The sequence below is a fragment of the Hyalella azteca genome, unplaced genomic scaffold, assembly GCF_000764305.2.
Source record: "Hyalella azteca isolate HAZT.00-mixed unplaced genomic scaffold, Hazt_2.0.2 contig569, whole genome shotgun sequence".
NCBI classification, from domain to species: Eukaryota; Metazoa; Arthropoda; class Malacostraca; order Amphipoda; family Hyalellidae; genus Hyalella; species Hyalella azteca.
Window position 1 is genome coordinate 1 of NW_025930915.1, and position 20,982 is coordinate 20,982.

The 20,982-nt window shown below is 38.1% G+C and overlaps 3 protein-coding genes across 3 annotated transcripts; 1 reads left to right on the forward strand and 2 right to left on the reverse strand.

Annotated features, from left to right (window-relative positions):
• Window positions 1-413: 413 nt before the first annotated feature.
• Window positions 414-5,223, reverse strand: LOC108674993 (angiotensin-converting enzyme; the record flags this gene model as incomplete). The annotated part of the gene is made up of 4 exons (XM_047880376.1): window positions 5,089-5,223; window positions 3,658-3,816; window positions 2,060-2,240; window positions 414-557 (listed from the first exon to the last, which is right to left on the reverse strand). Coding segments are annotated over exons 1-4 (619 nt in total), but the record flags the coding sequence as incomplete, so codon positions are not given.
• A 780-nt stretch (window positions 5,224-6,003) lies between these two features.
• Window positions 6,004-14,681, forward strand: LOC108674995 (luc7-like protein 3). The gene is made up of 9 exons (XM_018162985.2): window positions 6,004-6,018; window positions 6,700-6,822; window positions 7,235-7,371; window positions 8,334-8,484; window positions 9,019-9,121; window positions 10,665-10,730; window positions 11,702-12,124; window positions 12,652-13,903; window positions 14,369-14,681. Exons 1-8 carry the CDS (start codon window positions 6,004-6,006, stop codon window positions 13,287-13,289), a joined length of 1,656 nt encoding a protein of 551 aa, XP_018018474.2. The 3' UTR covers window positions 13,290-13,903; window positions 14,369-14,681.
• Window positions 14,032-18,334, reverse strand: LOC108674994 (angiotensin-converting enzyme-like). The gene is made up of 5 exons (XM_018162984.2): window positions 18,242-18,334; window positions 16,911-17,077; window positions 15,756-15,878; window positions 15,182-15,342; window positions 14,032-14,967 (listed from the first exon to the last, which is right to left on the reverse strand). Exons 1-5 carry the CDS (start codon window positions 18,332-18,334, stop codon window positions 14,789-14,791), a joined length of 723 nt encoding a protein of 240 aa, XP_018018473.2. The 3' UTR covers window positions 14,032-14,788.
• Window positions 18,335-20,982: the final 2,648 nt, after the last annotated feature.

Genomic DNA, 20,982 nt, shown 5'->3' on the forward strand with positions numbered 1-20,982 from the left:
TAACATGTAAAATGAAGCAACATATTTCAAAAGAAACATATGAACTCTGGATGTTCCTTTAATTAAAATAAAGCGATCGTCGAAGCCGTGCCATCATCCGGGGACGAATTTGGGGACGAATTTCGATTGCTAGGACGAATTTGCTAACAATTTTTGTTAACAAATCAAATCCTTGGACAAGCTGGAAATAACAGAAAAATATCCATTACACTTTAAACTAGATTTTTATATCGATACAAACAGTAAAGTATCAACTACACTTAAATCTAGATTTTTATATCGATACAAACAGTAAAGTATCAACTACACTTTAAACTAGATTTCTATATCGATACAAACAGTAAAGTATCAACTACACTTTAAACTAGATTTTTATATCGATACAAACAGTAAAGTATCAACTACACATTTACCATTGAGCGTAGCGGCAGCGTTAGCGAGCTGCACGAAGCGCTGGTAGAGCGGCCGTAGCGGCGCCCCTGCCGCGTCCCGCCACGCACGCCACGCGTGACGCAACTCCCGCGACGATCTCGACGTAGCCATGATACGGGTCACGTCTGAATATTTCCAGGATTTTGAACATTGATAATTGAACTATGAACAATGATAATTGAACTAGAGAAAACATTGATAATTGAACTAGAGAAAACCCTGATAATTAAACCGTTTATAACACTGATAATTCAATATGACGCAACTCCCGCGACGATCTCGACGTAGCCATCACGCGGGTAAAGTCTGAATATTTTCAGGATATTGAACATTGATAATTTAACTATGAACATTGATAATTGAACTATGAACATTGTTAATTGAACTATGAACATCGATAATTGAACTAGAGAAAACCCTGATAATTGAACTAGACAGAACCCTGGTAATTCAATCGTTTATAACACTGATAACTCAATTATTGAAAACGCTGATAATTATTGGGTACACTGATGGGTAATATAAGTATTGGAAACACTGGTAGTTCAACTATCGAGGACACTGATTAATAGGTGAGAGTTCGTCACTCCGTCAGCCAATCACTGAAGGCGGTGTCACTGAGAAAACTTACCAAACTGTACAAACGAGAAATCGGCCTCTATTTGTATCTATTCGACTTTCGATAGCATGGGCCTATGCAGACAAGTTACTTTGGTTTAGGTATATAATATAAATAATAATTATAGCGGTTTCATCGTACGCCTACGGCCTGATTACAATTAATAATTCGGATTATTCTTCTGATTCTCAACATCGCAGAACCTTCACAGCTTGTTGCGGTCTCGAACAAGCTACTCAGTGCTCTAATTCTGCTGTGCTTAACCGCCCGGCCTCCTTGCCGATTCTGACCAGAAACTGGCACACAGAGCTGGGATCAAACCCGCACCTCTTTGCTCCAATCCTGGGGCCATACTTTCAAAACTCGCTAAGTGACCGTAAAAACTTACGCTCTATTTTCTTGTCTATGATTGGTGGATTTTGCTTGAAAGGCCGTACAATGATTGACTGATGAACTTACGATCTCTTAACTTTTTTTGAAAGTCTGGTACTCTGGGGCCATACTTTCAAAAATCGCTAAGTGAACGTAAGTACTTGCGCTCTATTTTCTTGTCCATGATTGGTGGATTTTGCTTAAAAGGCAGTCAATGATTGGCTGATGAACATATGATCTCTTAACTTTTTTGAACGTATAGGCCCTGAACTGTAACCTCTGGGCCACTCTGCCCAAAACGAGCTGTCGTCAGGGAGAGATGAACTCCCGGCCGTTGGTCACAAGACCAGGGCCTATACTTTCAAAAAGTTAAGAGATCGTAAGTTCATCAGCCAATCATTGACGGCCTTTCAAGCAAAATCCACCAGTCATAGACAAGAAAATAGAGCGTAAGTACTCATGTTCACTTCGCGAGCTTTGAAAGCTCAGTGGCTAGAGCACATCCCCAGTGCTCTAGCCACTGAGCTATGGAGGCAAAGCTTCAAACCGGGTATAAAAGTTTCTTACTCGGTTGGTCTGTTCTAGGCTGAGGACTGGTATAAAAAACTTTTCAAGTGCAATTTGTAATTTACTAACCCGGTTCTAGGTCGAGGGTTGGAAGACAAGTCTTGTTGGCTTCAGTTTCCAAGTCGTAGTCCTGGAAGTCCTCTGGAAGTTCCAAGTTCTGGAGCTCCGACGATGACGCAGGCTCAGGCTCGTAGCGGCATACCCGCGCTGTCGAGTAGTGCGTCTTCATGCGCTGTAGCAGCTCCGAATACTGAACAACATAAATTCGGAATAAATGTTGAAATTTTTTAGGAAATTCTCAACAAAAAGTTCTCAAATTGAACAAATAAAAAAATCCAAAAGAAATTCTCAAGATTTTAAGGATATGTCATGATTAAGGTTATCTTAGCAGTTACTATTTTGGGAGGAGGAAGTAAAATTATTAATAGAACTTGATCAATATATAAGAATAATAAGTTTGGGAAATTAACTTCTTAGTAAAACAGTCTCTAGGGTAATTTATTTAATATTAATTTCAAAGTAGCAAATCTGACTTTGAAATATTTTTAGTTCATCAATTCACCTGAATCTTTTGGTAGCCTAAAATTATTTCTACCACCTGCCATATCAGCCGGGGTATCGCATAAAAACTAGAAAAAAATCTCTCATGATCCTTCAGTAAACGCGTTGGACGTCAAAGAAAACTTCAGAACCCAGGCAATGTTCACGAGCACCACATGGAAAGTCTGCTTTAGAAGATTTATTCGGCAGACCATTGACACAGATTGATACCAGGGGCCATACTTTCAAAATTCGCTAAGTGAACGTAAGTACTTACGCTCTATTTTCTTGTCTATGATTGGTGGATTTTGCTTGAAAGGCCGTCAATGATTGGCTGATGAACTTACGATCTCTTAACTTTTTTTGAGAGTATGGGCCCTGGTGTTGTTTGTCCACGATTCACTGAGCAGAGCTAAAAAACGTAAGTTCGTATAAATGCTTTACACACAAGTCTAAATTTCGTGTGCAGAAGTTCAAACCGCACACTAACACGTGTATCCTTCAACTAAATACTCTGGCACCTTACAAGTCCCAACTTTATACCTAAAATTCCCGTTTCATAAATTGATTTTAAAGAATAAGTTCAGACACTAAAAATATTTAAATGGTCCTTCTCACAACATTAAAGTATCCACTTTTCCTATTCGCATGTTGAATAAAAGAATAAAATTCAGCCCCTAAAAATTAAAGTCCAGGTATTGAAACGGATATATTAGTAACGGGTGTTGCTTAGACATTTTCAGAAAGTTAATGATTGTCTTTAATTATTTAAGTTTTGAATGTGCATCAATCGTGGCGAATCACAAATACAGATTGATTTAACATCTTTCACTAATTTTTCAAATAAGTGGATGATTTAGATTTTAATATTTCTCATTTGACTTATCAGCCGTTAAAAATTAACAGAATTCGATATTATGACAGATGACCGCATTGGGAAAAATCCCACCATGTCTAGTGCTTTAGTGGAAATGGGGCTAGGAAAAGAAAATTATTCTATTGACTCGTTTTGCTATGAACAAACATCCATCTTCTCCATGAGGATACATTAATAATACAACAGATATTTTACCAGGACGAATGTTAGGAACAAGCAATAATTACGACGCAAGTTAATTGTGACCGACCTCTTCTAGGTCCTGGGGCGGTAGAGCTGCCCTGCCGAGCTCGGTGATGAAACTGAACATACGCCTGACGGCTGCTTCACTGAAGTCCCGCCATGCGAATTGCCGACCCTCTTCGAAACTGGCTCGATGAAACTCAGCCCACTGCAGCTGTTGGCTGACCTGATGGGTGAAAGACGGGTAAATGGGGGCCAAAATATTGAACTGTATTACAGGAACTGAGGAACCCAACCCACTGCAGCTATTGGCTGATCTCATTGGTGAAAAAACGGGTAAATGGGGGCCAAAATGTCGAACTGGGTTATAGGTACCCAGTCTACTGCAGCTGTTAGCTGACCTTATGGGTGAAAAACCGGTAAATGGGGGCCAAAATATCGAACTGGATTACAGGAACCCAGCCCACTGCAGCTGTTGGCTGACCTGATGGGTGAAAACAGGTAAATGGGGGTCAAAATGTCGAACTGGGTTATAGCTATAGGTACCAGTCCACTGCAGCTGTTTGCTGACCTGATGGGTGAAAACAGGTAAATGGTGGTCAAAATGTCGAACTGGGTTATAGCTATAGGTACCAGTCCACTGCAGCTGTTGGCTGCCTGATGGGAGAAAAACCGTGCAAATGGGGGCCAAAATGTCGAACTGGGTTATAGGTACCAGTCTACTGCAGTTGTTGGCTGACCTGATTGGTGAAAAACGGGTAAATGGGGGCCAAAATATCGAACTGGATTACAGGAACCCAGCCCACTGCAGCTGTTGGCTAACCTATATAATGGGAGAAAAAACGGTAAATGGGAGCCAAAATGTCGAACTGGATTACAGAAATCCAGTCTACTGAAACCGCTGGTTAATCTGATGTCTAAAAAATATAACTCCGTACTCACTGCAGGGAGTGACAGAGAGCGAATTTTCTCAAAATCGACGTAAACGTGAAGTCACGGACAGACAAACGGACAGACGGACGGTCATGACGAGCAAAATAGACAGTGTCACTATGGTACCATGTCGTAATCTTGACTAGGGCGTAATCTATACTATCACTATACAAAAGTTGAAAGTTTCAGCCAATCACTGACGGATTTTCAAGCTAAACCCATTATTCACAGACGAAAATTACGCCGCTACGTGTATTTAGACCACACCACGCTCTTAACCCTCTACCGCCTGACATGAGTAACCGGAGCAATATTGTCACAATCCTACTTCCCAAAAAGGATAGGTTCTAATGAGCGTAAAATGACTTGCACTGATGGTTGCCGTCACGTACGACTTTAAAATGCTTCCTGTTGCGTACAAACGTCCTCACGTTGCTACACTTAATAGTGTATAATTTTGGTTGAGAGTAACGTATAATTCTGGTTGAGAGTTATGTTCCCCGAGATTGACATATGGCGGTAAAGGGTTAAACGAGTTTTGAAATTACAGACCGAATTCCCTTACCTTGTCAAGCACGATAGCGAAAGGTAGGAAGGCAACTTTTGACAATGCAACACCAAAGAGGTGGTTGATGTCGGTCTCATGTCTATGGAATTGGTCTGCAAGTGATGCTTCAGGCAACAGCCCCAGCGCCCTCATGTGTTGGGGAGTAGACGCTGACAACGCCACCACGTCCCCTATGGCCTCGTGAAATCCGGGGTTTGCACCGTCCCTGCCCAGGGATAAATAATCTCAACCTCTAATTTAACGTGAAAATATAGTTGTGAAGCGAGTAATAACCGAAGTTAAGTCAATTTTGTATATGTTGCATAAATAGTGTACTTTAAAAGTGAATATTCTATGAGAAGTAAATCTAGCTTTGCAAATTTCACACTTCCGATATATTTCGTTTAAGCTATTCCTTTAATCTATTCTATTTGCAACATGGAAATTATTTTACCGGTATTTTAAATTATAGACCGTTTTCTCACCTGTGAATGTAGCTTGGCAGCTTTCAAACAAACATTAGATAAAAGACGAAATTAGAAAGATGGGTTTTCAAACTATCGAGTTCAGCAAAAATAACAGCGAACTGAAAAACAGAAGCATACTCTTTCGATGGAAAGTTGCATGATCTTCACCATCTGTACACTCATTAGTTGGAATTTTGTCTATTAATCCTAGTTGCATATTATTCAATGCCGAAGGTTATCCATAGTTGTCGTAGCGTACTCTGTATTTTGTGAAGAATTTCCCAGAACAAACGTCTTGCATTTGATCCTCGCAAGTGTCACCTGAATATGAAAGGCTGGTTCTTGTAGAGCATGTCATACTGAATATGAGTATATGACCCATCACATGGAGCGCTTTTATTCAGGTACGCTTACCTGAATATAAAAGGCTGGTTCTTGTAGAGCATGTCTTACTGAATATGAGTATATGACCCATTACACGGTGTGCTTTCATTCAGGTACGCTTACCTGAATATAAAAGGCTGGTTCTTGTAGAGCATGTCTTACTGAATATGAGTATATGACCCATTACATGGTGTGCTTTTATTCAGGTACGCTTACCTGAATATGAAAGGCTGGTTCTTGTAGACATATGTAGAGCACGTCTTACTGAATGTGCCCATCTCATGGTGATCTTTTATTCAGGTACGCTTACCTGAATATAAAAGGCTGGTTCTATTTTTTTTTTTGCCGTGTAAATAATGCTGTGTATCATTTATGATCGTCGTCCAAAATATCGTAAGATTCTTCTAAAAATATTTTCTTACGGTTATTTACTTTTCTCCTAACGCACAGGATTAGGTTAACATTAATGTACGGTACCCTTAGTATGAATGGATTGTTGATAGTTTTTGAGTATATTTATTATTCATATGAATATATTTTCTGCACCTTTACATTAAGAAATGTTCATATTTTTCTCTAATACAGTGTTAATTAATAAAAACGATTTTAATAATTGGTCTATTCATTATGATGACGAATGTTTGATTTATTACCCAAAATCAGGCATTTCCTCAGTCTTTCTAAAAAAATATCAGCAGATGTGTTTGCTATGGCGCTCAGATGCCAAATTGAGCTCGGTCAACACAGCTAGTTTATTTAATAGCTTGCACTTCTACAGCTTGAGCGAGAGAAAGCTGCTTCAGAGAAGGAGGCCATGTTGAAGCACAAGCGAGAAGCAGCAGAGCGGCGTCTAGCCGAGCACCCAGATGGAGCTATGATACAGCCTGCCAAGAGCAAATTTGTGAGTAGGAATTCATTTTTTTCATGCCTGTTACCATGTTGATATTGTTGATCGTATTGTATTCGTCTTTTAGGTTTGAGGATACATAAGAATTTATGCAGTCTCATTCTATAGAGGTAATAATGTGTATTTATTCAGTGTCATTAAATAGATGTAATAATATGTAAAGGTCGACATGGGCACATCGTCTAAACAAGATGACAATGATAGGATGCTGCTTTGTAGTGTACAAAGTAATTGAATAATTTTCTGAAGTTTATTACAAGATGTTATGGTTAAAAAATCGTGTTTTTGTTCTCTGCACCTGCATGAAAAATGCACTCCTATGTACTAGATCATTAAATAATAGCTTGAAATTGATAAATGTTTGCTTCTGAAATGCATTTTTCGAATATATACGTTGGTTCTCTAGGACAGCGACAGCGAAGAGGAAGAGAATGACACCAAAGAGCCCAAGAAGGAGAAGACATCCGAGGAAAGCTTGTCATCGGCGGCTGGTCTCCAGAGCACTGCTGTTCCTACACCCGGGGCTCTCGCACCTCATAGAAGGTTCCTTCTCGAACTACTTTAACTATTGCTAATAATGGCATTATTATTTTGATATATTATATAAATACTATGTTTAACTCGCTTTCATAGAAGGTTCTTTCTCAAACTACCTTAACCTTAACTACCTTTCTCAAACTAACTTAACCTTTACTATTACTATTATTATATGAATTTATCATATTTAACTTGCTCTCGTGGAAGGTTCCTAACCATCTTAACTATTGATAATAATGTCATTATTATTTTAATATATTATTTAAATATTATATTTAACTCACTCTCGTAGAAGGTTCCTTTAAAAAAACTAACTTAAATATTAACTATTTACTATTCATTATGTCATTAGTAGCATAATCCATTGTCATTAATGGTTAATAACATTATTTTACATGTAATATTAGCACATTAATATTTTCACGATAACATTATTAATGTCTTTATTAGCTATGCTGCTGCAATGATTTTATTTTTTAACTTCCTGAGCATGCTCATGAGTAGAGTATATTTCGTGTTATAATTGAATTATTAGAATAGCATTACTCTTCTATATGATTTATTATGGAAATGTATGGCAGGCTCTGAGTTATTTCTGTCGGCCACTAAATTGTGTGTAGTTATGTAGCTGTGTCATCGTTGTTTACCTTTAAGTGCATCACAATTCATAGAAGTTTTCAGTAGACTGTGAAGCTATTATTCTACTTGCTCTTTAGCTCATTTTGGGTCCTCTAGGATAGTGTTTTCCATATTTTATAACAGTACCTTGTGCGCTAATGAGCCATGTAAGGAATTTTTCTCTGAAATAACGTATATTGAAACCCCATAGGCTAGAAAAATAAGCTCAGTGAAAATAAGTATTTTAGCCCCTTGCTTTCCCCCAGTGAAAATTGTATAATTTCATACAATTTTAGCGTAATTTCTTTGCAAAGTGTTTCTTAGTAAGACCTGAACTTCTGTTTGCTCAGGAAGTCGCGCTTCGACAGCAGCGTGAAGACGACCTCGTCACTGGCGTCTGTACCGGAGCAGGAGGAAGAGGAACCGCGGCGAGCCTTTTCAGCCAAGCGGGAGCCTTCACCTCCATTGACCCTTACTAGGGAGGAAATAAATCAGGAAATGGTTTGTGCATCATTGCTAAATTTGCGTGTAGCTCGATATTGAACTAAAGAAATGTGCCATATACATTTTAGCGCATTTTCTTATTTATGGAAAAAATGCACTATTGTGCTCGCCATGTTCGTACGTCCGTCTGTCTGTCTGTCTGTCTGTCCGTGACCTCAAGTTTTTGTCGACAAGAAAATGCGCTCTCTGTCACTCACTGCAGTGAGTACTGAGTTATATTTTTTCTGCTTTATTGTTTGAAAATTTACATTTTTCTAAAGGAATGCATTTAATAAAAATTCTATTTTAACGTGTATAATTTATATACCTACTGCTGTTGATAATTTCGGGATACAAAACGGTTGGAAAATTGGTATCTACTGGAAATAGTTTACTATTCGCCACTAGGGCGCTATTAGTTACATTTCAATTAAAGTAACTTTGGTGATCTGCAAACTATAATTTTGGTTTCTATGCTGCTAGGACATTATTGCGTTATTTTATTAATTTTTTTAGTTGTATGCCAAATTACGAGTGTATTTCGATGTGCAGACTGCGATGCTGAGGCGCTGGACGACAGAAATCCTGCTGGAGATGACAAGCCAACTCATGGAGGAGGTGTCTGAGGAGGTGCTCTCCAGGGCCAGGAAAAAAGGTGGGAGGTTTTTAATCCGAGGGATTTTAATGTTAATGTCTTTTATCGGAGCGTGGCCTTTGGCAAAACTGGTTATTGGTTCTATTGGCGAGCTACAAGCCTACCCATTTTGACAAAATTTGGTCAACTTTTCCTGTTTCTATAGAATATTAATAATTGGGATTGGATCTATTTGGCTGTGAGGTTTGTTACATTTTTTTTTTTTTTGTCTTTATCTAATCAATCAAGAACACGTTTTGCTCTGATGAGATTTATTTATCATATGATCATTAAATCTTGTTATTAAATCGTTAAATATACTCGTCAGCTGTTACATGCATTTCCATCCTGATTTATGTCATGGGGGGCGGCGGGGAGAAATGCTCAGAAATTTTAAAGAAGCATTTTGAAATGAGTTGGTGTTTAGCATTAAATGAATTGTTCTGATTATTGTCAGCTTGCTCGTGAGATATCCGAAGCCAGCATAAGCATAGCCCAGGTGTTCCGAATATGTAAATAGCCGTCTCTTGTTTTCAGAATTGAAACCAAATACTGAATGAGAATAGAGATTATAAAAAGCGGTGTCCACACGCAGAAAATTTATATTGCTATCAAGCAAGAGTAGTAGTGCTCGCAATCTGGAAGAAAAATTTTTCACAACACTCGAATTATCTGACAAAACTTGAAATTTGAGGGTCATTTTACAGTAACTATATGCACTTATGGTTGACTCTACTAATTGCGGCGTTTACTTGAATTATTTCAATAGAATTAGGGTATGGCGCACAGTAAACAAGCAAACTTCATTTTGGGATATTTATTTGACGAATCCCGTATCACCGTGTGCAAGGCATTTGTTTGTAAGCTTTCGTTGCTTACTTTCGTCCAATTTCCAGCGCATTTTTTTTTTCTCACATAGTTAGGTAGCACTCCTAATCTTGTATATTGCATAAAAGCAACGAAATTTTTTACCTAACGTTACAACGGGCAAATTATTTCGTGGGAGGTTGAATTTATTTGAATCATCAGGTAAAAATAGTCTTGCTCATCATATTTACTCAACAAATACACAAATTATATGATGAGTTCCAATTCCTAATGACGTTTTTAACCGTCACTGATTTACGCTTAGGGAAGGAAAAAAAATCATAGTACAAATTGTTGAGGTAATTACGTATTATAAATTGTAATTATTTGATTAAGGTTATCAGCATTAACTGAGGAAGCACTTAAATACTAGAACAATTATTTAGTTCCAAAGTCATAAACTTCCTGACTTAGATTGGACTGAGTAAACTTTTGTTCTTTGAAGAAACATGGAAAAAATCAAAGTTTTTGAGCAGCGATTCGGTTGACTAATTTGTGAGATTTAGATTTCCATGTAACGACTTCTTGAGCTGTTGCCACTGCCTCTGTGGCATTTCGTTCGGCCTGTGTGGCATACGTGTGTGGCTGTGTGAACACCACACGCCAAGTTGCCTCCTGCCAGGTGGCTTTTTCGGCCTGACGTAAATGATGAAGCCACCTGCTGCAGATGGTCTTAACACATGTTCTTGTCGTAAAGCTCCAGCTGTTGAGGTGAAGAAGAGCGGACACTCTGCCCTTGCTTCTTTGTCGGGTGGAGTTCTTGGTAAGTAGCCCCTTGATAAGAGTTATAGAATAGACTTTTTGCTCCCCTTGTTATTTAACAGGTCTCCAGTGAGATGTTGAATAATTCTTGTAGGTATTACGAATCTCGAAAAAGACATCTCCTGATCGTTGGTATTTCACACATCAGTTTGAATCCTTTTCACGGGTCACGCGAATGACTTCTTTCCATAGCTAATTTACCAAATCTCAGTGAAATTGTGTCTTCAGCTGTACCGGTACGAGCCTCGGAATAAACTTTTTAAATTTATATCTCTTGTGCTTGGTTCAATACTAGTGAATTTCCAATAAACAACAATATTTGTAGAATTCGTGTGAATCAAAAACATTTCGACAACGTGACGAAGATTTTCTTGGAGATCAAGTTCAGTTTCCTCATTTTTCAAATGATGAATATTTGGCTCCAGTGTTCCCATACTAAATGTGATCATTTGTACCGAAGAATAATTGAAAATCTGAGTCGTAGTTCCGTCTCTTCACTACTTTCAGATTCTCGTCCTTACCCTGAAAGTACTTGTTGTTGTTTTACTTTAAGATTAAATGTTCTGTACCTTCTCGAGTTTCGATAGTTCAATCTCTGATGTATATCATCAATTTTACTTATTTCATTTGATGTGTGATCTTGGACTCATTGTGCCGTCAGCTTGGATTTAGTTTGAGTGTGCGAGTGCATTTCGTTTTGGATCGGAGTACATAATTGTAACTTTTTTCTACCATAGTAGTACTTTTCGCTCGGAAACGAGTAACTGGATGAATGTTCACGTGAATGTGTGCGTTTCATTTACGTTGTTAGAATATGAAATCAGTTTATCGCACCGTTTGTCTTTCTTTAATTGAGCGAAACTTATTTTGGAGCAATAGTAATATTACTTTGACGAGTAACTAGTGATTTCATTGCAAATTCAGTTTTGCTTGCATGGTGCAGTGTAATTGGTGCCCATTATGTGTGTGCAGGCGGGCTGAGCATGTACAGTGACAGCGAGTCGGAGTCGGAGGGTGAAGACAGCGCCCCTGCCGGCCAAGAACAGCAAGCCTCTCCCCAAGACAACAACTCTTCTGAAGACAGCGATGAGGAACTCCGCGAGCAAATCAGGAAAAAGAAGCGTGATTTCCAGATGACTGAACGAGAGATCATGCACAGGTTACAGGAGAAAATTGAAAATGAAGAGAAGGAAAAAAAGATGGAGGAGCTAAGAGCACGTGAAAAATATAAAGAAGAAAGTGTAGATGAAAGTGAGAGAGGGGACGAAAAAATTATCGATGAGCCGAAGCACAAAGTTCCAAAAGTGAAAGAGGAATCTCAGTCAGAGAATGGAGAGACTAAGAAGAAAAATAGAAGAGCAAGCTCGTCCGATCACCTGGATCATGGTACTAAAGGTAATTTCCTGGGTGTAAATCCGGGGAGAGGGTTTAAATCAACGGATAGGGTGTAAATCTGGGGTAAAAGTTTAAATCAAGGTATAAATATGGGGTGAGGGTTTAAATCAAGGGATATAGTGTAAATCTGGGGTGAGGGTGTAAATAAAAATGAACTTGTAAATCAGTAATAACTGATAAGGTTATAAATCAAGAGGGAGCTTGTAAATCAGATGTGAGGTTAGAAATCGATCATGGTATAAATCAGGTGCTAGAGCCCATTTTTTCCTGTATTTTATTTTATGTTTATTTTCCCCGTATAAAATTCAATGAGAATTGGTTGGGCAGAGCTTAAATTATTTAAATTTTGACGAGAAATGTCTAATTTTTGATAGTGTGGCTGTGGCGATACTTCAAAAAATGCTGTTGTATACAGGTGCTCACATTTGAATTAATGATCATCAATATAAGTAACATCAGTTGTAAAAATTATAGATATATACGCACCAAAAGCAATCAATTTATATTGATCATATTCATTTGTTCAGTGAAAGAACGTACGTCTGAAGACAGCAACACTGGACGACCAGAGGAAGTATCTGAAGCTTCTCAGGACTCTGAGCCTGACTCGTTGCCTTCAGAAAAGAGCACCTCAACGACCAGCGAGGAGCGACGGAACAAGAAAAAGAAGAAAGACAAAAAACAGGCTAAGAAAAATAGTAGTAAAGAAGAATCCAAAAAGAGGAGTAGGTCCACTGAACGAAAAGCTAAAAAGGAGTCAAAGAAAAAGAAACGCCGACGCCGAGATGAGTCTGAGTCTGAATCATCCGACGATTCCGATGTTGGTCATGGAAATTATTTGTCTCGTGGGAAGAAATATTCGCGAGAGCATTCACATTCGCGGGAACGTCGGCACCGAGAGCGAAGTCGCAGTCGACGTAAAGGCAGTCGCTGTGACAGAAGTCGTAGCCAAAGCAGACACAAATACCGAAGTCGAAGCCGCAGCAGACGACGAGAACGCAGCCATAGTCGCAGCAGCAGAACTTCGTATTCATCAAAACGATCCAGTAAACGCTCGCACAAATACAGGTCTCGATCAAATTCTAGATCATCAAGCCGATGCAATTCCAGAGTTAGCTACTCATCGTACTCTAGTCGCAAGAGAGCAAGGAGATCTCGGTCTTAGAACTCTCTCTGCATTTGACATGTACAGAATTATTACGCTACCAGTTTTCGTGGTTCCAAATTATGTACATATTGTAAAAGATTTCAACTTCTGGTGCTAACGTTATCTGTAAATTCTTCTAGTGATTGTGTCGGAAACCTTCAATATACGTAGATTCTATTCATTCATCTCGATTGAATTTAAATATAAATCTTTTTCTTGAATTCTCATCGAACGTGTGCAACGTCAACTATTTTCGGATGTCCATCTAAGCATTGATGTCACTAATTTTGCGAATGTAATGTAAACATCGCTTCTGTAGCCAGCCAGCCTCATCGTCTCCTGAAAAATGCTCGACTCTTCTCTCACGTGAATGTCGTTGTAAACCATGACCCGATATAATGAGTATTTGTCAGGCGATATTGCAGCTTCTATTTCTTCGCTCCCAGCAAACCTAGCATCTGAAACTAAAAATACAATTCGCCTCCAACAAATAACGTGGCTGTTGGCCCGATGGTACCGGCAAACTACTTACACGCTTCACATCTGTCAAACTTCACTTCAAGAAAACGACCCCCGTCAGTCGGCTCGAAGATAAGTTTCCGTTTTCACCGCTCTGGTAAGGACATCATAAGGTAAGCTTAACTCCCTGTCGCTTTCAGTCTCACGATGTTGAATTCGATTTGTGTTAAACTGCATTGTATTTAGCAAAATCCATGTGGATTTTATTATTGAAAAGACTTGTAATCATCAAATAGGACAGTTGTAATCAGTGACCAAAAAGTCTTATTTACTCTTCATGTAACGAAGTACTTAGGATAGGTAGTGAATTCACCCCCCGTTGAAGACCCTTCAGGCTTGTTCAATATAAAGATATGTCAGTCATGTATGCAGTTGAACTTTGATAATGTCGTGACTGACAGGTGTGCAGAGGATAGTTTTCATCGGCATCTAACATTAGCAATATTGTTGGTTGCCGATAGGTTTGCTGAAAGTGGTAATAACCTAAAAGAAACATTTGTTGTATTTAACATAATGTAGATGATATTAACAATACATAGTAATTAAAATACTAAACACTTCATTCATTCTTCCCGCAGGTTAGAAGAGCATCATTCCTTCAACGCAGTATGAGTAACTATATGCATAGAATCGTTTAGATTCAAATTGTAGAAATAATAAAATATTTTACTAATTATTCTAGGAATGGAAAATCAAAAGTAATACACTATTGCATTCATCTATGTGTTGCTGATACGTACCGGTGAAATTTATCTTGTGCAAGCTAGAAATATATAATAATTTCTTATGAATCAGTCTAAATTGATAATATCTAGTATGTGCAAAAATTACAATATCATCCATCTTTCCTTGCAATTTAGTTAATATAGTGGAAACTCTTATTACGTGTGCGAAAAATGTAAAAATAAACAGAATGAACGCTGGAAAGCATTAGTTATCTAAATTAATATAGTACACATTTATTAAAAAAAAAATTAAAAGCATTAAGTTCCGGTCTTTTACTGAGACCTTGTTGCTGTGGTATCAGGTTGCTTTGTCTTGGTCCAGCGTCGGGCGAGGACACACGCTGCGACCATCACGAGTGTGATGAACAAGAGGGCAATGATCACGTAGGCTGCAGTAGCGGCTTTTGAACCGTTGTTTTCGTGACGTCCAGCTATCAAAGCCTCCGACGCATCTGCAACAATAATAACATTTTTTCGTTAGACGTGACAGTGCAGTTGTACGCATGGGCAAAAATTCTACGTTTCCATTTGGCTTATTGTTGCCCTTTTTAGCTCGAACTGATTAATTTCAATACTGACGCGTGGCTAAAAACTGGATATAAAGGATAAATATTGCCGTTCGTCATATTTTATCAGTCATGTAAGAGAATTGATACTCGTACTCACTCCATCCGAGCTCCTCCTTATCATTGTGTTCCGCTAGCCAATCCTGCAGCGGCTGGAAGAAGCGTAATATAGGTCCAGCGTCCAGACGGTTGTACTGGCCAGCTGTGAGCTGGGCAAGAACGCTTGGCCAAGGTTCAGACCGGCCAAGGGATAATCCCCTCCTGAAAATGAGATAAATAATTGCAGATATGGAAGTTTGCTTCAGCGTTAAAAAATTGAGGTTTATTGCAAGCGAAACGCGATATTGTTCAATCTTTAGTGTCGAGCAATAGTTAGAAGGATTTAGTCACAATAGCAAAATCCTTATTAGATCTTCTATTCGTGATCGACATATTCTCGATATTAATCGTCTTAAGCAAGAAGATGCGTGTCATTCGAAGGATACCTGCAAGACTTGGTTGTGATTACAGCATATGATAATATAAACTATACTCCAAATTGCGAATTAATCATAAACTTGTACTCTCAACATTCAAATCCCATGATCGGTACTTAATATTGATAACAGTTGAACTTTTGCATTATTGCAAATGTAAACAGATCAAATGTAACGATGTAAATTAGCTATGCCTACCTGAGTAATTCGCCAGCTTGTTGCGAGCCATAAATGCTGCACGTGTGCAGAGATCCTTCATGACCAGCCACTCTACACAGCGTTTCGTGGAGCTGGAACTGCAGCAAAATACTTACGAGGTATCTGTGTGAAAATTACACCATTAGTCTCCTACATACACTACGATATATTGTTGGGATATTAATAGAAAACTAATATACAGGCGACTGTAATACCACAGTCAGGATGTAATACCACAGTTGGGATATTATTGGAAAACATATTCTACGATATATGGTTTGGATATTAATGGAAAACTATTTCTTCAGTTGACGCTAATTCGCAAATTCGTTCAATAACTTGTTAAATAACAACACTATGATAAACCTGCTGGTATGCTTATATCGCAAGTTTACCAAGAATTTAAAAGCTAAGAAAATTACTAGCATTTGGACTTTTTCGGCCTTAAATTATTTTTTTACACTGAAATAAGTTCAGATGAATTTTGCCAGAAAGAAGGCGAAGCACAATGTTCGTTTATAACCAATGGAATGAATGTTTACAGTGATCAAATAGCCCTTGTTTGCTTGAAGCGCGTCTTCACTAGGAATTTTTAAGCAAATTAAATTTGCTTTAAAATAAAATTTATCATATTTCTGTAGAAAACCTACGGAGTCCAGCTTCATCGTCCGTTTGGAAATTCTAAACCACAGATTCAATCAGTACTTAGTACAGTCAAAAATATTTCTGTACTCCCAAGCGTTGTGTATAAAAATATAAATTTTCAGTGAATTTTCTTTGCTTTCAAAGAAATATAATGGAAAAATTCTGAAAAATTTAGAATGAAGAAATTAAATTTTTACTGAAATGAAGGTTTCGATGAGCATTCTGTACAAATAAACGATACTTACGCAACGAAGATTTACCTCATGGTTGAAATATATAAGGTTGACCCACGAGAAGTTCCGTCTTTCAGTTCAGCTTTCTTGTTACGTCACGTAGATCGAGAAACGTAAACAAACGGACGGATTGGTTGACTGGTTTGAACGTATTTCGGTGATTAGTTAATGCCCGTGATGTCATTGAGATCAGTGACGTCATAGGCGAAAAACAAGCTCCATCCGCGAAAATGAGCTTCTCATGGGTCAACCTTATACTAGTTCAACCATGATTTACCTGACGTAAGGCGTGTTTGCCGGTACGTGATATTTGGCGCCGGGATCAAAATCCCGCTCGGTCCGCAGCACCGGAGGGGCGACTCCGCTATATTCCATCCGCATTTTCCACCACTCAGCGTTGTAGGAGTTCGGGGTAATGTCGCCTCTGAACACTCCCCACCTCCACTGCAATATTCAATTTTACGTCAAGGAAAGTAATTCCTTATATCGTTCAATCGGTGCAAGAATGAAAATTTAATTAGACTAATATTCATTTACCAGAAGCGCGTTTAAAAGACTGAGGGTTCTTACTGTCGTATCAAATTTTTGCCATCATGATTACTAGGGCGATGCACGTCTCACGAAACGCTGTACACCGAGGAAAACGTTGATATTTTTTCCAATTTGTCATCCAATTGATTAGTTCTCGTGTCCCTTCAACACGAGATGTCAAATTTAGGTTGAAGCTTCATGTCACTACCTTCTTGTAAAAAATTTATAGAAAATTAAGGTTAAGATGTCTGCATCGAAAGTAATAAATTTTAAGTTTACGCAAGTATTTATCATAAATATAGGACCGCGAATTGAATGCTCTATCTAATTTGAAATTGTTACTCATCTTTTAGTGGCTATATTGCTCATTTAAGGAAGATCATCAACGCTGACACAGTGTCACTATGGTACCTTGTCATAATCTTGACTAGGGCGTAATCTATACTATCACTATACAAAAGTTGAAAGTTTCAGTCAATCACTGACGGGTTTTCAACCTAAACCCATTATCCACAGACGAAAATTACTCCGCTACGTGTATTTAGACCACACCACGCTCTCAACCCTCTACCTCCTAACGGGAATAACCGGAGCAATATTGTCACAAGCCTACTTCCCAAAAAGGATACGTTCTAGTGAGCGCAAAATGACTTGCACTGATGGTTCCGCCACATACAACTTTAAAATGCTTCCTGTTGCGTACAAACGTCCTCAGGTTGCTACACTCAATAGTTTACGTATAATTTTGGTTGAAAGTTATGTTCCCCGAGATTAACATATGGCGGTAATGGGTTAAGCGGTTTTTAAAATTACAGATCGAATTCCCTTACATAATAATAATAATAGCGGTTTCAGCATTTAGTGGGCCGTAGGCCTGTCGCCGATTCTTAACATCGCAGAACATTCACAGCATTTTTCGATCTCGAACTCGCAACTCACTGCTACAATTCTGTTGTGCTTAACCGCCCGGCCTCCTCGCTGATTCTGACCAGAAACTGGCGCACAGAGCTGGGATCGAACCCGCGCCTCTCTACTAAAATTTTGGTACTCTGAACTTTAACCACTGGGCCACCTTACCTTGTCAAGCACGATAGCAAAAGGTAGGAAGGCAACTTTTGACAATGCAACACCAAAGAGGTGGTTGATGTCGGTCTCACCCATCACATGCATGTGTGCTTTTATTCAGGTACGCTTACCTGAATATGAAAGGCTGGTTCTTGTAGAGCATGTCATACTGAATATGCCCCATCTCATGGTGTGCTTTTATGAAGTCCTCCATAGTGATGTCTGTGCACATTTTCACTCTGGAATCGTATGAATGAGTTTAATTTATTTAACTTTATACACTTAAAATGAAATTCGTCCAGATATTTAGACGAAGTGTCTGGACATTGATTGTAATGAATATTGTAGCACCTATAATAAATCTAGAATTAAACCGTGATAAAACATGAAGGATCGGAGCATATATATACCTTTAAAATTAAAATTAAATAATTAAATTAACGTTATACACTTAAAATGAAGTTCGTCCAGATATTTAGACGAAGTGTCTGGACATTGATTGTAATGAATATTGTAGCACTTATATTAAATCTAGAATTAAACCGTGATGATACATGAAGGATCGGAGCATATATACCTTTAAAATTGTTTTGAATTACGTGCAACAAAGTTTATTATAGAGCACTAACAATTAAATATTTATTGAAACTGATCACATTAAATACGTGTTAATGATAAGACTCATCCTGAGGGAAGTGGTTTAGCTTAGAGTTCAATAGAAAAAGCAAAGTTCTCATTAATGAAGTAATAGTTAAATTTTTATACAAGAAAGAGTGGCGAGCAACTTGAAAACGAAGAAAACTCACATTTCACTTGCAATCGATGGCGGTGTTAGGCACTATAGGCAACACATATATAGGTTTACCTCGAAGCATTGAAGTAGCAAAAAATAGGTATAATTATAGGTACAATTGTCTGGATAAATAATGGCTAATGTGGAAGGACTATGCAATTTAATGACACCTGTTATTCTCCTTTAACACGTTGACTACGATTGCTTCATCTTGTACTATTATTTCATTTTTTGTACCTTTTTTAAGCAGGGTTGCCAGACGGTCATTTATTCCCGACAAATTCCGTGATTTAGTTTTTTTTTCAATTGCGTTGGCCGGCTAAAATTTATGATAGGGGTACTTCCTAATCAAATTTTAAATACTGCAAAAAGAAAATAAATGAAATTTGTATAGCGGAACCTACAAATAAACTAGTATACATTGAATTATCGGCCTTTTTTGCCTTTTTTGTTCTCGGATTTGGCCGATTTCAGGCAAGCGAATTATGTACCACTACGTACCTCCTAGAGAAATACATTTCGTGGTACGCATATGTACCAATACGTAATCAACGTGTTAAAAAACGAATTCCGAATATTTCAGTTTTGAGCGGTGCTGACCAGAAAACCGTTACAGATAAAAGTAATCGTTCTGCTTGAATCCTGATTTATGACTTTTTTCAGGGCATTTCACTCTTATTAATAATACGATATCTTCTGTCTACGACAATACTTTTCCTACATTTTGATTTCCGAATAATTTCAATTTAATACCGTGGCATGTTTCTTGTTTTAACTAAAACCCTCGTCTTGTACAGAACTGAAAAATACCCAAGACTTCAGACTTACATGACTTATACAGAGTTATAAAATTGTTAAAGTTCTCGGTAAGCACAAATACCAAATTATTTTTTTGCAACTACACTAGTTGTAATAATTTATCGAATTATATAATTTAACTTACCTGTAATCATTGCCATTGCACATGTCCCACGCAGAGGCGTGACAAACAACCTCCCTGCCCCGAGGTCTGCTGAACATTGAGTCCCTCCAGAACGACATGGGCATCGGGTCTAAGCCGAGCGACCTGCGATTGCATAGAAATGCTTGGGAAACAATTTTACATCGCAATTATACTGCATTCTTAAGATAAGAAATTAAATCCAATACTATATATAGAGCCGAGAGACCTCTTATTGTATAGAAATGCTTGGGAAACAATTTTACATTGCAATTGCACTGCATTCTTGTGATAATAAATTAAATCCAATACTATATATAAAGCCGAGAGACCTGCAATTGTATAGAAATGCATGGGAAACAATTTAACATCGCAATTGCACTGCATTCTTATGATAGGAGATTAAATCCAATACTATACATATATTCGAGCGCTGTGAAACATAATGACAATATATATAAAATAATAGTGCAACATAATGATTGATATTTATATTTATATACTGCATGTGGGAACAGTTTTTGGTATGACGAACTTCTTTGATTTTTTGTGCAATAGTTATCTACTAAATAACCTGAAAATGATAAAATATACAGCATCTGTAGAAATTTTCAGCAAGACGGAACATCTGATGACATGTCATGAAAGTGTTAATTATCAACAAAGAATCATCATTAATCAGTAACATATCCTAAAAGATAATCAGATTTACTACACCTGAAGAAATTACCAGCAAGACGGAACCACTGATGGCATGTCATAGAGGTGTAATCAGAAAATAATCATCATTAATCAGCTACATATCCTAGAAGATAATCAGATTTACAGCACCTGTAGAAATTATCAGCAAGACGGAACATCCTGAGGGGGGTGAAGCCCTGACGGCGCATCTCAGCGGTGATGTCGTGGGGGGCGCGCTGGGGGAAGGGCACCGTGATGGGCAAGATGGCTGACCAATCCTGAGCCCACATGTTTCCTAGGGCAAAAAATAACTCAGTACTCACTGCAGTGAGTGAGAGA

Coding starts and splice junctions, on each gene's coding strand:
- LOC108674995 (XM_018162985.2), top strand. Junction 8,485..9,018: donor AGGAAATAAATCAGGAAATG/GTTTGTGCATCA, acceptor TTCGATGTGCAG/ACTGCGATGCTGAGGCGCTG. Junction 10,731..11,701: donor TTTGTCGGGTGGAGTTCTTG/GTAAGTAGCCCC, acceptor ATGTGTGTGCAG/GCGGGCTGAGCATGTACAGT.
- LOC108674994 (XM_018162984.2), bottom strand. CDS start 18,334: ATGCATGTGATGGGTGAGACCGACATCAACCACCTCTTTGGTGTTGCA. Junction 15,879..16,910: donor GCAAACACGCCTTACGTCAG/GTAAATCATGGT, acceptor ATTTTCACACAG/ATACCTCGTAAGTATTTTGC. Junction 14,968..15,181: donor TAAGGAGGAGCTCGGATGGA/GTGAGTACGAGT, acceptor TTATTGTTGCAG/ATGCGTCGGAGGCTTTGATA.